General features: G+C 28.4%; 1 protein-coding gene across 1 annotated transcript; it reads right to left on the bottom strand.

Moving 5' to 3' along the window:
- Positions 1-277: 277 nt before the first annotated feature.
- mea1 (male-enhanced antigen 1) lies at positions 278-16,937 on the bottom strand. Its single transcript, XM_077494891.1, has 4 exons — positions 16,781-16,937; positions 1,744-1,985; positions 1,571-1,676; positions 278-734 (listed from the first exon to the last, which is right to left on the bottom strand). Exons 1-4 carry the CDS (start codon positions 16,845-16,847, stop codon positions 595-597), a joined length of 555 nt encoding a protein of 184 aa, XP_077351017.1. The 5' UTR covers positions 16,848-16,937; the 3' UTR covers positions 278-594.
- Positions 16,938-16,961: the final 24 nt, after the last annotated feature.

Genomic DNA, 16,961 nt, shown 5'->3' with positions numbered 1-16,961 from the left:
TGAGTGGTTCCCTCCACCAACACACCTGATTGACCATCAGGATCGTCAGCACACTTGTGCAAAACTTGAAGATGAGCCGATCATTCCATTCAGCTGCATCGGAGGAGGGAGACGGGAAGAGCAGGCCGGACGGGGGCTCTCCAGGACCCGACTTGGTTAACGGGAGTCCGATGAGGACCCGATCCAAACAATGCGCACGCACGTCTGAAGCAAAAAGCGCCGCTCGCTCGCTCGCTCGCTCGCTCGCTGCTTTTGTGGCCACAAATAAGAAAAAAGCTGCCGACGGAAGATTCGTTTATTCACACGACAAAACACGAAAGATTCATTTCAACACTTTGATTCAGTTGCGACAAATAAAAGTCCCACTTGAGGGAGGGAGGAGGCGTGGCTTCTTTTGCAGCCAGTTTGAAGGAACCAAAGCGACTCGCCTGAAGCGCAAATCAAGCGCGCATGTTGAAACGTTTGTCAGCCGGCCGTGAAGGGGAAGAAAGTGAAGGCGAGGAAGGCGTCATCGTCGGCGTCATCGTCGGCGTCGGCGTCATCGGCGGCGTCATCGTCGGCGGCGGCGTCGTCGGCGTCATCGTCATCGCCGTCTCAGCTGTGGTGGCGGGCGCCGAGCGCGCGCCGGACGGCGTCCCGCCACTGGTCGTCGGAGATCTGGCGGGCCCACGCCGGCACGCCCGGCGACGGCAGCGCCACCGCCGCCATCGTCCGCTTCACCAGCTCCACGTGGGCTGCCGGAGCAAACAAACCGACAACAAACGTCAGTTGCGATTCACGACATCTTACGGCCCATTTTTTTCACTGAAATCACCATCAGCAAAAAATCGACTTCATTGTTTGCATCAAGAATATCAAAAATGTAACTTGTACAAGTTGGGCTTATATTTCGCAGCCGTTGTTTCTTTTCATTTCATTTCATTGTTGATGCTTCTGACAACATGATGAATCTTTCGGCACACTTGGAACGAGAAAATTCATATTCACGTTCTTGCTGATGAAATGTGCATTTATACTTATTTTATACTCATTGTTACGAGCGTTATTATGTTATTGTCGCCGCAGAGGAAGAAAATAACGTGAAAAGTAGCAGCGGAAAAGTCAACGTATACAATTTTCTGGAGGTGTGGCAAGGCAAGATGGCCGCCGCCAGCTTCGCTTCTTGCTTGGCATGAGCAGTCCGGCATGTTATTATTTTTTTTTTTACGTCCGTGCTGCGGCAGCCTGCGAATCCGCCGCAGTCTGACGTCGATCTTTTGGGAAACTCTGAGCCAGGACAGTTTTGGTTGCGTTTTCATGTCATTTTGTGAACTCGGTGAGCGTCACGTTTACTGCCGGCGACTTGAACGACGGGGCACTCTGCTCTGCTTCAAGCGCACATCTGGATGCCTACTGGGCTAATATTGCACTTTGTGATCTCGATGGAAGTCGGTGGATGATCAAAACGCGCACCGGCAATTTGGCAAGCGTACCGCGACGCCGTTTGCGCGTTGAGACGCTCAAGGGAGATTTGGACAAATGGCGGAGATTGAAAAAAAGGCGTTTTGATGAAGCAAAAATCCAAACCGACCGTCATCCATGGGGATGGAGGCGCGGCTCCTCTCGGCCGCCGCCGACTCGGGGTCGTCCTCGTCGCTGTCGGAGGGCGGAGCCTCGGGGAGGTGCAGACCCATCACCTGCGCCGCAACAAGGGTGAGCGAGCGAGCGAGCGAAAGTGCAACTTTGCCAGCCGACCCCACCCACCTCCATCCTGCGCCGGAGAGCGCCGTCCCCCCCCGCCGCCGCCGCCGCAGCCGCCTCGTCCCCATCCTGACTGAGGGGCTGGTACGAGTAGCCGTCCTCGTCCGAAGGGACCTGCTCGCCCTCCTGATCCTCCTCGCCCCCGCTCCACGCCGCCCCCCCGACCGCGTCGCCGTCGGGGGGGCTTTTGTCGTCATCCTCGCAAGGTGGGAAAACTCGCTCTGGTCCCATGGCGGGGGTCGCCACTAGGGGGAGACAGCAAACGACCTTGAAGCATGTTATTCAAAAGTGATGATTATACAAATTAAATTCAAAAAAAAAATCATTACTAATCGTCATGGTCATTTATTACTTTATTTTAAAAAAACTGACTATTCATCTCACGCCTCACTATACATAGTCATTTGGAAAACAAACAAAAAAAAACACCTTATTATACACGCTTCTTCAAAAAACAAACGCCTTCCTATTTGTTGTTTTTTTTTGTTTTGTTTTTTAACGCCTTACTATTCATGGTCATTAAAAAATGCCTTACTATATATTTTTTATATTTATATATATTATATATTAATTATTTATTTATATTATTTATTTATATTTATTATATATTTATATGTTTTATTTTTATACAGTATTTTTTTTAAACGCCTTACTATACATGGTCTTCAAAAAAATAAAAAAATTAAAAAAAACTTACTATACATGGTCAGTTTTTTTTTGAAACGTCTTACTATACATGGTCTTCAAAAAAATAAAAAAATTAAAAAAAACTTACTATACATGGTCAGTTTTTTTTTTTAAACGCCTTACTATACATGGTCATTTTTTTTTAAACGCCTTACTATACATGGTCTTCAAAAAAAAAAAAAAAAAACTTACTATACATGGTCATTTTTTTTAAACGCCTTACTGTACATGGTCAGTTTTTTTTTTTAAACGCCTTACTATGCATGGTCTGTTTTTTTTTTAAACGCCTTACTATACATGGTCTTCAAAAAAAAAAAAAAAAAAAAAAACCTTACTATACATGGTCATTTTTTATTTATTTTTTTAAATGCCTTACTATGGTCTTCAAAAAAAAAAAAAAAAAAACTTACTATACATGGTCATTTTTTTTTTTTAAACGCCTTACTATGGTCTTCAAAAAAAAAAAAAAAAAAACTTACTATACATGGTCATTTTTTATTATTTTTTTTAAACGCCTTACTATACATGGTCATTTTTTTTTTTTTTTTTTTAACACCTTACTATACATGGTCTTCAAAAAAAACCCCCACCTTACTATACATGGTCAGTTTTTTTTTTAAACGCCTTACTATACATGGTCTTAAAAAAAAAAAAAAAAAAACCTTACTATACATGGTCATTTTTTATTTATTTTTTTAAATGCCTTACTATGGTCTTCAAAAAAAAAAAAAAAAAAACTTACTATACATGGTCATTTTTTTTTTTTAAACGCCTTACTATGGTCTTCAAAAAAAAAAAAAAAAAACTTACTATACATGGTCATTTTTTATTATTTTTTTTAAACGCCTTACTATACATGGTCATTTTTTTTTTTTTTTTTTTAACACCTTACTATACATGGTCTTCAAAAAAAACCCCCACCTTACTATACATGGTCAGTTTTTTTTTTAAACGCCTTACTATACATGGTCTTAAAAAAAAAAAAAAAAAAACCTTACTATACATGGTCTTTTTTTTTTTAAACGCCTTACTATACATGGTCTTCAAAAAAAACAAAACAAAAAAAACCTTACTATACATGGTCATTTTTTATTTATTTTTTTAAATGCCTTACTATGGTCTTCAAAAAAAAAAAAAAAAAAACTTACTATACATGGTCATTTTTTATTTATTTTTTTAAATGCCTTACTATGGTCTTCAAAAAAAAAAACAAAAAACCTTACTATACATGGTCATTTTTTATTTATTTTTTTAAATGCCTTACTATGGTCTTCAAAAAAAAAAAAAAAAAAACCTTACTATACATGGTCATTTTTTATTTATTTTTTTAAATGCCTTACTATGGTCTTCAAAAAAAACAAAAAAAAACCTTACTATACATGGTCATTTTATTTTTTTTTAAACGCCTTACTATGGTCTTCAAAAAAAAAAAAAAAAAACTTACTATACATGGTCATTTTTTATTCTTTTTTTTAAACGCCTTACTATGCATGGTCTGTTTTTTTTTTAAACGCCTTACTATACATGGTCTTCAAAAAAAAAAAAAAAAAAAAAACCTTACTATACATGGTCATTTTTTATTTTTTTTTTTAAACGCCTTACTATGGTCTTCAAAAAAAACAAAAAAAAAAACCTTACTATACATGGTCATTTTTTTTTTTTTTAAACGCCTTACTATGGTCTTCAAAAAAAAATAAAAAAAACTTACTATACATGGTCATTTTTTATTATTTTTTTTAAACGCCTTACTATACATGGTCAGTTTTTTTTTTTTTTTTAACACCTTACTATACATGGTCTTCAAAAAAAAACCCCACCTTACTATACATGGTCAGTTTTTTTTTAAACGCCTTACTATACATGGTCTTAAAAAAAAAAAAAAAAAACCTTACTATACATGGTCTTTTTTTTTTTAAACGCCTTACTATACATGGTCTTCAAAAAAAAACAAAAAAAAAAAACCTTACTATACATGGTCATTTTTTATTTATTTTTTTAAATGCCTTACTATGGTCTTCAAAAAAAAACAAAAAAAAACTTACTATACATGGTCATTTTTTTTTTTTAAACGCCTTACTATGGTCTTCAAAAAAAAAAAAAAAAAAACTTACTATACATGGTCATTTTTTATTATTTTTTTTAAACGCCTTACTATACATGGTCAGTTTTTTTTTTTTTTTTTTAACACCTTACTATACATGGTCTTCAAAAAAAACCCCCACCTTACTATACATGGTCAGTTTTTTTTTTAAACGCCTTACTATACATGGTCTTAAAAAAAAAAAAAAAAAAACCTTACTATACATGGTCTTTTTTTTTTTAAACGCCTTACTATACATGGTCTTCAAAAAAAAAAAAAAAAAAAAAACCTTACTATACATGGTCATTTTTTATTTATTTTTTTAAATGCCTTACTATGGTCTTCAAAAAAAAAAAAAAAAAAACTTACTATACATGGTCATTTTTTATTTATTTTTTTAAATGCCTTACTATGGTCTTCAAAAAAAAAAAAAAAAAACCTTACTATACATGGTCATTTTTTATTTATTTTTTTAAATGCCTTACTATGGTCTTCAAAAAAAAAAAAAAAAAAACCTTACTATACATGGTCATTTTTTATTTATTTTTTTAAATGCCTTACTATGGTCTTCAAAAAAAAAAAAAAAAAACCTTACTATACATGGTCATTTTATTTTTTTTTAAACGCCTTACTATGGTCTTCAAAAAAAAAAAAAAAAACTTACTATACATGGTCATTTTTTATTCTTTTTTTTAAACGCCTTACTATGCATGGTCTGTTTTTTTTTTAAACGCCTTACTATACATGGTCTTCAAAAAAAAACAAAAAAAAAAACCTTACTATACATGGTCATTTTTTATTTATTTTTTTAAATGCCTTACTATGGTCTTCAAAAAAAAAAAAAAAAAAACTTACTATACATGGTCATTTTTTTTAAACGCCTTACATGGTCTTCAAAAAAAATAAAAAATTACTATACATGGTCAGTTGTTTTTTTTAAACGCCTTACTATACATGGTCTTCAAAAAAAAAAATATATTACTATACATGGTCAGTTTTTTTTTAAAACGCCTTACTATACATGGTCTTAAAAAAAAAACAAAAAAAAAAACCTTACTATACAGTCTTTTTTTTTTTTTAAACGCCTTATTATACATGGTCAGTTTTTTTTTTTTAAACGCCTTACTATACATGGTCTTAAAAAAAAAAAAACCTTACTATACATGGTCATTTTTTTTTTAACGCCTTACTATACATGGTCTTCAAAAAAAAAAAAAAAAAAAAAAAAAACCTTACTATACATGGTCATTTTTTATTTTTTTTTTAAACGCCTTACTATGCATGGTCTGTTTTTTTTTTAAACGCCTTACTATACATGGTCTTCAAAAAAAAATAAAAAAAACTTACTATACATGGTCAGTTTTTTTTTTTTTTTTAACACCTTACTATACATGGTCTTCAAAAAAAAACCCCACCTTACTATACATGGTCAGTTTTTTTTTTAAACGCCTTACTATACATGGTCTTCAAAAAAAAAAAAAAAAAAAAAAACCTTACTATACATGGTCATTTTTTATTTTTTTTTTAAACGCCTTACTATGGTCTTCAAAAAAAAACCTTACTATACATGGTCATTTTTTTTTTTTAAACGCCTTACTATGGTCTTCAAAAAAAAAAAAAAAAAACTTACTATACATGGTCATTTTTTATTATTTTTTTTAAACGCCTTACTATACATGGTCAGTTTTTTTTTTTTTTTTTAACACCTTACTATACATGGTCTTCAAAAAAAAACCCCACCTTACTATACATGGTCAGTTTTTTTTTTAAACGCCTTACTATACATGGTCTTAAAAAAAAAAAAAAAAAAACCTTACTATACATGGTCTTTTTTTTTTTAAACGCCTTACTATACATGGTCTTCAAAAAAAAAAAAAAAAAAACCTTACTATACATGGTCATTTTTTATTTATTTTTTTAAATGCCTTACTATGGTCTTCAAAAAAAAAAAAAAAAAAACTTACTATACATGGTCATTTTTTATTTATTTTTTAAAATGCCTTACTATGGTCTTCAAAAAAAAAAAAAAAAAACCTTACTATACATGGTCATTTTATTTTTTTTTAAACGCCTTACTATGGTCTTCAAAAAAAAAAAAAAAAAACTTACTATACATGGTCATTTTTTATTCTTTTTTTTAAACGCCTTACTATACATGGTCTTCAAAAAAAAAAAAAAAAAAAAAAAACCTTACTATACATGGTCATTTTTTATTATTTTTTTTTAAACGCCTTACTATGGTCTTCAAAAAAAAAAAAAAAAAAAACCTTACTATACATGGTCATTTTTTTTTTTTTTTAAACGCCTTACTATGGTCTTCAAAAAAAAAAAAAAAAAAACTTACTATACATGGTCATTTTTTATTATTTTTTTTAAACGCCTTACTATACATGGTCAGTTTTGTTTTTTTTTTTAACACCTTACTATACATGGTCTTCAAAAAAAACCCCCACCTTACTATACATGGTCAGTTTTTTTTTTAAACGCCTTACTATACATGGTCTTAAAAAAAAAAAAAAAAAAACCTTACTATACATGGTCTTTTTTTTTTTAAACGCCTTACTATACATGGTCTTCAAAAAAAAACAAACAAAAAAAACCTTACTATACATGGTCATTTTTTATTTATTTTTTTAAATGCCTTACTATGGTCTTCAAAAAAAAAAAAAAAAAACCTTACTATACATGGTCATTTTATTTTTTTTTAAACGCCTTACTATGGTCTTCAAAAAAAAAAAAAAAAAACTTACTATACATGGTCATTTTTTATTCTTTTTTTTAAACGCCTTACTATGCATGGTCTGTTTTTTTTTTAAACGCCTTACTATACATGGTCTTCAAAAAAAAAAAAAAAAAAAAAAACCTTACTATACATGGTCATTTTTTATTTTTTTTTTTAAACGCCTTACTATGGTCTTCAAAAAAAAAAAAAAAAAAACTTACTATACATGGTCATTTTTTATTATTTTTTTTAAACGCCTTACTATACATGGTCAGTTTTGTTTTTTTTTTTAACACCTTACTATACATGGTCTTCAAAAAAAAACCCCACCTTACTATACATGGTCAGTTTTTTTTTAAACGCCTTACTATACATGGTCTTAAAAAAAAAAAAAAAAAAACCTTACTATACATGGTCTTTTTTTTTTTTAAACGCCTTACTATACATGGTCTTCAAAAAAAACCAAAAAAAAAAAACCTTACTATACATGGTCATTTTTTATTTATTTTTTTAAATGCCTTACTATGGTCTTCAAAAAAAAAAAAAAAAAAACTTACTATACATGGTCATTTTTTTTAAACGCCTTACATGGTCTTCAAAAAAAATAAAAAATTACTATACATGGTCAGTTGTTTTTTTTAAACGCCTTACTATATATACATGGTCTTCAAAAAAAAAAATATATTACTATACATGGTCAGTTTTTTTTTAAAACGCCTTACTATACATGGTCTTAAAAAAAAAACAAAAAAAAAAACCTTACTATACAGTCTTTTTTTTTTTTTTAAACGCCTTATTATACATGGTCAGTTTTTTTTTTAAACGCCTTACTATACATGGTCTTAAAAAAAAAAAAACCTTACTATACATGGTCATTTTTTTTTTAACGCCTTACTATACATGGTCTTCAAAAAAAAAAAAAAAAAAAAAAAAACCTTACTATACATGGTCATTTTTTATTTTTTTTTTAAACGCCTTACTATGCATGGTCTGTTTTTTTTTTAAACGCCTTACTATACATGGTCTTCAAAAAAAAATAAAAAAAACTTACTATACATGGTCAGTTTTTTTTTTTTTTTTAACACCTTACTATACATGGTCTTCAAAAAAAAACCCCACCTTACTATACATGGTCAGTTTTTTTTTAAACGCCTTACTATACATGGTCTTAAAAAAAACAAAAAAAAAAACCTTACTATACATGGTCTTTTTTTTTTTAAACGCCTTACTATACATGGTCTTCAAAAAAAAAAAACAAAAAAAACCTTACTATACATGGTCATTTTTTTTAAACGCCTTACTATACATGGTCAGTTTTTTTTTTTTTAAACGCCTTACTATACATGGTCTTCAAAAAAATAAAAAAATTAAAAAAACCTTACTATACATGGTCTTTTTTTTTTTTAAACGTCTTACTATACATGGTCAGTTTTTTGTTTTTTTTAAACGCCTTACTATACATGGTCTTCAAAAAAAAAAAAAAAAAAAAAAACTTACTATACATGGTCAGTTTTTTTTTTTTAAACGCCTTACTATACATGGTCAGTTTTTTTTAAACGCCTTACTATACATGGTCTTCAAAAAAAAAAAAAAAAAACTTACTATACATGGTCAGTTTTTTTTAAACGCCTTACTATACATGGTCTTCAAAAAAAAACAAAAAAACCTTACTATACATGGTCATTTTTTATTTTTTTAAATGCCTTACTATACATGGTCAGTTTTTTGTTTTTTTAAATGCCTTACTATACATGGTCAGTTTTTTGTTTTTTTTAAACACCTTACTATACATGGTCTTCAACAACAACAAAAAAAAAACCTTACTATACATGGTCATTTTTTTTAAACGCCTTACTGTACATGGTCAGTTTTTTTTTTTTAAACGCCTTACTATGCATGGTCTGTTTTTTTTTTAAACGCCTTACTATACATGGTCTTCAAAAAACAAAAAACAAAAAAAAACCTTACTATACATGGTCATTTTTTATTTATTTTTTTAAACGCCTTACTATGCATGGTCTGTTTTTTTTTTAAACGCCTTACTATACATGGTCTTCAAAAAAAAAAAAAAAAACCTTACTATACATGGTCATTTTTTTTTTTTTTTAAACGCCTTACTATGGTCTTCAAAAAAAAATAAAAAAAACTTACTATACATGGTCATTTTTTATTATTTTTTTTAAACGCCTTACTATACATGGTCAGTTTTTTTTTTTTTTTTAACACCTTACTATACATGGTCTTCAAAAAAAAACCCCACCTTACTATACATGGTCAGTTTTTTTTTTAAACGCCTTACTATACATGGTCTTAAAAAAAAAAAAAAAAAAAAAAAAAAAAAAAACTTACTATACATGGTCTTTTTTTTTTTTAACGCCTTACTATACATGGTCTTCAAAAAAAAAAAAAAAAAAAAAAACCTTACTATACATGGTCATTTTTTATTTATTTTTTTAAATGCCTTACTATGGTCTTCAAAAAAAAAAAAAAAAAACTTACTATACATGGTCATTTTTTTTTTTTTTAAACGCCTTACTATGGTCTTCAAAAAAAAAAAAAAAAAAACTTACTATACATGGTCATTTTTTATTATTTTTTTTAAACGCCTTACTATACATGGTCAGTTTTTTTTTTTTTTTTAACACCTTACTATACATGGTCTTCAAAAAAAAACCCCACCTTACTATACATGGTCAGTTTTTTTTTTAAACGCCTTACTATACATGGTCTTAAAAAAAAAAAAAAAAAACCTTACTATACATGGTCTTTTTTTTTTTAAACGCCTTACTATACATGGTCTTCAAAAAAAAAAAAAAAAAAAAAACCTTACTATACATGGTCATTTTTTATTTATTTTTTTAAATGCCTTACTATGGTCTTCAAAAAAAAAAAAAAAAAACCTTACTATACATGGTCATTTTATTTTTTTTTAAACGCCTTACTATGGTCTTCAAAAAAAAAAAAAAAAAACTTACTATACATGGTCATTTTTTATTCTTTTTTTTAAACGCCTTACTATGCATGGTCTGTTTTTTTTTTAAACGCCTTACTATACATGGTCTTCAAAAAAAAAAAAAAAAAAAAAAAACCTTACTATACATGGTCATTTTTTATTTTTTTTTTTAAACGCCTTACTATGGTCTTCAAAAAAAAAAAAAAAAAAACTTACTATACATGGTCATTTTTTATTATTTTTTTTAAACGCCTTACTATACATGGTCAGTTTTGTTTGTTTTTTTAACACCTTACTATACATGGTCTTCAAAAAAAAACCCCACCTTACTATACATGGTCAGTTTTTTTTTAAACGCCTTACTATACATGGTCTTAAAAAAAAAAAAAAAAAAACCTTACTATACATGGTCTTTTTTTTTTTTAAACGCCTTACTATACATGGTCTTCAAAAAAAACCAAAAAAAAAAAACCTTACTATACATGGTCATTTTTTATTTATTTTTTTAAATGCCTTACTATGGTCTTCAAAAAAAAAAAAAAAAAAACTTACTATACATGGTCATTTTTTTTAAACGCCTTACATGGTCTTCAAAAAAAATAAAAAATTACTATACATGGTCAGTTGTTTTTTTTAAACGCCTTACTATATATACATGGTCTTCAAAAAAAAAAATATATTACTATACATGGTCAGTTTTTTTTTAAAACGCCTTACTATACATGGTCTTAAAAAAAAAACAAACAAAAAAACCTTACTATACAGTCTTTTTTTTTTTTTTAAACGCCTTATTATACATGGTCAGTTTTTTTTTTAAACGCCTTACTATACATGGTCTTAAAAAAAAAAAAACCTTACTATACATGGTCATTTTTTTTTTAACGCCTTACTATACATGGTCTTCAAAAAAAAAAAAAAAAAAAAAAAACCTTACTATACATGGTCATTTTTTATTTTTTTTTTAAACGCCTTACTATGCATGGTCTGTTTTTTTTTTAAACGCCTTACTATACATGGTCTTCAAAAAAAAATAAAAAAAACTTACTATACATGGTCAGTTTTTTTTTTTTTTTTAACACCTTACTATACATGGTCTTCAAAAAAAAAACCCACCTTACTATACATGGTCAGTTTTTTTTTAAACGCCTTACTATACATGGTCTTAAAAAAAACAAAAAAAAAAACCTTACTATACATGGTCTTTTTTTTTTTAAACGCCTTACTATACATGGTCTTCAAAAAAAAAAAACAAAAAAAACCTTACTATACATGGTCATTTTTTTTAAACGCCTTACTATACATGGTCAGTTTTTTTTTTTTTAAACGCCTTACTATACATGGTCTTCAAAAAAAACAAAACAAAAAAAACCTTACTATACATGGTCTTTTTTTTTTTTAAACGTCTTACTATACATGGTCAGTTTTTTGTTTTTTTTAAACGCCTTACTATACATGGTCTTCAAAAAAAAAAAAAAAAAAAAAAACTTACTATACATGGTCAGTTTTTTTTTTTTAAACGCCTTACTATACATGGTCAGTTTTTTTTAAACGCCTTACTATACATGGTCTTCAAAAAAAAAAAAAAAACTTACTATACATGGTCAGTTTTTTTTAAACGCCTTACTATACATGGTCTTCAAAAAAAAACAAAAAAACCTTACTATACATGGTCATTTTTTATTTTTTTAAATGCCTTACTATACATGGTCAGTTTTTTGTTTTTTTAAATGCCTTACTATACATGGTCAGTTTTTTGTTTTTTTTAAACACCTTACTATACATGGTCTTCAACAACAACAAAAAAAAAACCTTACTATACATGGTCATTTTTTTTAAACGCCTTACTGTACATGGTCAGTTTTTTTTTTTAAACGCCTTACTATGCATGGTCTGTTTTTTTTTTAAACGCCTTACTATACATGGTCTTCAAAAAACAAAAAACAAAAAAAAACCTTACTATACATGGTCATTTTTTATTTATTTTTTTAAACGCCTTACTATGCATGGTCTGTTTTTTTTTTAAACGCCTTACTATACATGGTCTTCAAAAAAAAAAAAAAAAACCTTACTATACATGGTCATTTTTTTTTTTTTTAAACGCCTTACTATGGTCTTCAAAAAAAAATAAAAAAAACTTACTATACATGGTCATTTTTTATTATTTTTTTTAAACGCCTTACTATACATGGTCAGTTTTTTTTTTTTTTTTAACACCTTACTATACATGGTCTTCAAAAAAAAACCCCACCTTACTATACATGGTCAGTTTTTTTTTTAAACGCCTTACTATACATGGTCTTAAAAAAAAAAAAAAAAAAAAAAAAAAAAAAAAAACTTACTATACATGGTCTTTTTTTTTTTTAACGCCTTACTATACATGGTCTTCAAAAAAAAAAAAAAAAAAAAAACCTTACTATACATGGTCATTTTTTATTTATTTTTTTAAATGCCTTACTATGGTCTTCAAAAAAAAAAAAAAAAAACTTACTATACATGGTCATTTTTTTTTTTTTTTAAACGCCTTACTATGGTCTTCAAAAAAAAAAAAAAAAAAACTTACTATACATGGTCATTTTTTATTATTTTTTTTAAACGCCTTACTATACATGGTCAGTTTTTTTTTTTTTTTTAACACCTTACTATACATGGTCTTCAAAAAAAACCCCCACCTTACTATACATGGTCAGTTTTTTTTTTAAACGCCTTACTATACATGGTCTTAAAAAAAAAAAAAAAAAAACCTTACTATACATGGTCTTTTTTTTTTTAAACGCCTTACTATACATGGTCTTCAAAAAAAAAAAAAAAAAAAAAACCTTACTATACATGGTCATTTTTTATTTATTTTTTTAAATGCCTTACTATGGTCTTCAAAAAAAAAAAAAAAAAACCTTACTATACATGGTCATTTTATTTTTTTTTAAACGCCTTACTATGGTCTTCAAAAAAAAAAAAAAAAAACTTACTATACATGGTCATTTTTTATTCTTTTTTTTAAACGCCTTACTATGCATGGTCTGTTTTTTTTTTAAACGCCTTACTATACATGGTCTTCAAAAAAAAAAAAAAAAAAAAAACCTTACTATACATGGTCATTTTTTATTTTTTTTTTTAAACGCCTTACTATGGTCTTCAAAAAAAAAAAAAAAAAAACTTACTATACATGGTCATTTTTTATTATTTTTTTTAAACGCCTTACTATACATGGTCAGTTTTGTTTTTTTTTTTAACACCTTACTATACATGGTCTTCAAAAAAAACCCCCACCTTACTATACATGGTCAGTTTTTTTTTAAACGCCTTACTATACATGGTCTTAAAAAAAAAAAAAAAAAAACCTTACTATACATGGTCTTTTTTTTTTTTAAACGCCTTACTATACATGGTCTTCAAAAAAAACCAAAAAAAAAAAACCTTACTATACATGGTCATTTTTTATTTATTTTTTTAAATGCCTTACTATGGTCTTCAAAAAAAAAAAAAAAAAAACTTACTATACATGGTCATTTTTTTTAAACGCCTTACATGGTCTTCAAAAAAAATAAAAAATTACTATACATGGTCAGTTGTTTTTTTTAAACGCCTTACTATATATACATGGTCTTCAAAAAAAAAAATATATTACTATACATGGTCAGTTTTTTTTTAAAACGCCTTACTATACATGGTCTTAAAAAAAAAACAAAAAAAAAAACCTTACTATACAGTCTTTTTTTTTTTTTTAAACGCCTTATTATACATGGTCAGTTTTTTTTTTAAACGCCTTACTATACATGGTCTTAAAAAAAAAAAAACCTTACTATACATGGTCATTTTTTTTTTAACGCCTTACTATACATGGTCTTCAAAAAAAAAAAAAAAAAAAAAAAAACCTTACTATACATGGTCATTTTTTATTTTTTTTTTAAACGCCTTACTATGCATGGTCTGTTTTTTTTTTAAACGCCTTACTATACATGGTCTTCAAAAAAAAATAAAAAAAACTTACTATACATGGTCAGTTTTTTTTTTTTTTTTAACACCTTACTATACATGGTCTTCAAAAAAAAAACCCACCTTACTATACATGGTCAGTTTTTTTTTAAACGCCTTACTATACATGGTCTTAAAAAAAACAAAAAAAAAAACCTTACTATACATGGTCTTTTTTTTTTTAAACGCCTTACTATACATGGTCTTCAAAAAAAAAAAACAAAAAAAACCTTACTATACATGGTCATTTTTTTTAAACGCCTTACTATACATGGTCAGTTTTTTTTTTTTTAAACGCCTTACTATACATGGTCTTCAAAAAAATAAAAAAATTAAAAAAACCTTACTATACATGGTCTTTTTTTTTTTTAAACGTCTTACTATACATGGTCAGTTTTTTGTTTTTTTTAAACGCCTTACTATACATGGTCTTCAAAAAAAAAAAAAAAAAAAAAAACTTACTATACATGGTCAGTTTTTTTTTTTAAACGCCTTACTATACATGGTCAGTTTTTTTTAAACGCCTTACTATACATGGTCTTCAAAAAAAAAAAAAAAAAACTTACTATACATGGTCAGTTTTTTTTAAACGCCTTACTATACATGGTCTTCAAAAAAAAACAAAAAAACCTTACTATACATGGTCATTTTTTATTTTTTTAAATGCCTTACTATACATGGTCAGTTTTTTGTTTTTTTAAATGCCTTACTATACATGGTCAGTTTTTTGTTTTTTTTAAACACCTTACTATACATGGTCTTCAACAACAACAAAAAAAAAACCTTACTATACATGGTCATTTTTTTTAAACGCCTTACTGTACATGGTCAGTTTTTTTTTTTTAAACGCCTTACTATGCATGGTCTGTTTTTTTTTTAAACGCCTTACTATACATGGTCTTCAAAAAACAAAAAACAAAAAAAAACCTTACTATACATGGTCATTTTTTATTTATTTTTTTAAACGCCTTACTATGCATGGTCTGGTTTTTTTTTAAACGCCTTACTATACATGGTCTTCAAAAAAAAAAAAAAAAACCTTACTATACATGGTCATTTTTTTTTTTTTTTTAAACGCCTTACTATGGTCTTCAAAAAAAAATAAAAAAAACTTACTATACATGGTCATTTTTTATTATTTTTTTTAAACGCCTTACTATACATGGTCAGTTTTTTTTTTTTTTTTAACACCTTACTATACATGGTCTTCAAAAAAAAACCCCACCTTACTATACATGGTCAGTTTTTTTTTTAAACGCCTTACTATACATGGTCTTAAAAAAAAAAAAAAAAAAAAAAAAAAAAAAAACTTACTATACATGGTCTTTTTTTTTTTTAACGCCTTACTATACATGGTCTTCAAAAAAAAAAAAAAAAAAAAAACCTTACTATACATGGTCATTTTTTATTTATTTTTTTAAATGCCTTACTATGGTCTTCAAAAAAAAAAAAAAAAAAACTTACTATACATGGTCATTTTTTTAAACGCCTTACATGGTCTTCAAAAAAAATAAAAAATTACTATACATGGTCAGTTGTTTTTTTTAAACGCCTTACTATACATGGTCTTCAAAAAAAAAAATATATTACTATACATGGTCAGTTTTTTTTTAAACGCCTTACTATACATGGTCTTCAAAAAAAAAAAACAAAAAAAAACAAAAAAAAAACTTACTATACATGGTCAGTTTTTTTTTAAACGCCTTACTATACATGGTCTTCAAAAAAAAAAAAAAACTTACTATACATGGTCAGTTTTTTTTTGAAACGCCTTACTATACATGGTCTTCAAAAAAAAAAAAAAAAAAACCTTACTAAACATGGTCAGTTTTTTTTTTAATGCCTTACTATACATGGTCTTTAAAAAAAAAAAGGTCTTTTTATTTTTTGAAAGAATGCCTTACATGGTTGTTTAAAAAAACCCGCATACTATTCATGGTCTTTAAAGGCGCTTTTTAAAAAAGGCTTTTTTAAAAATTATTAAATAAATAGATAAAAATAAACATGAATAGTAAGATTTTTTTTTTTTTAAACAACCATGTTGGGCTTTTCGATTTTGCCTAACAAGAAAAAACAGATTATTTTCTCTCAAACCCGAATTTCCAATAATGATTATGATGTCATTGTAAAATAAAAATAATGACAAAAAATATGATTATTTATGCTTTTTTTTTTTTTTTTATGGGAAAAAAACAACACCTGAATCAGGAAATTTGACATGGCTAATTTTGTCATTTCTGCACTGCTAATGTGGTTTGTGTCAAATATGGTGGCCCTCTGGGGGCCCCTGCTGGTTAAGTGGGCCCAAGCAACTTCCTGCCTTGCCTCATGGCAAACTACGCCTCTCGCCATCCCTAATGATTAGGAAACACATCCAAATAATATTCCTAGAAATTCACAACGTCCCACGACTGCTGATCTATATTTAGCTCAAGATTTCCCTCAACAATTCGTCTCTTTTGCCCTCATTTCGCAGAGGATGCGCAGAAGCGAAGGAAGCTCTGTTTTGTTTTTTTGTTTTTTTGCCAAGACGGCCTCACTTGCTAGCTAATGAACTCGGTGCTGGTTCTCGCGCATGACGTCATGAACATGACTTCGAACCAAGTGTGAACGTGATGCGACTCACCTGTTTTGTTCGCCAACCGAGATCTGCTAGCAACAACACGGACGCGAGCGCGAAGGCTCTTCCGCATACGCAATAGTAACGCGACCGCATCGCTGTCCAATCAGCCTTCGCCTCCTCGTGACGTCACCAAAAAAAAAAGCATCAGCAACGTCCTCTTCTAGAAGAAGCAACATTAAATTCT

Source organism: Festucalex cinctus, chromosome 14 (genome assembly GCF_051991245.1).
Source record: "Festucalex cinctus isolate MCC-2025b chromosome 14, RoL_Fcin_1.0, whole genome shotgun sequence".
In the NCBI taxonomy this organism is placed as follows: Eukaryota; Metazoa; Chordata; class Actinopteri; order Syngnathiformes; family Syngnathidae; genus Festucalex; species Festucalex cinctus.
Note: the sequence above shows the minus strand (reverse complement) of the source record. Positions and strands in the feature narration are given on the sequence as shown.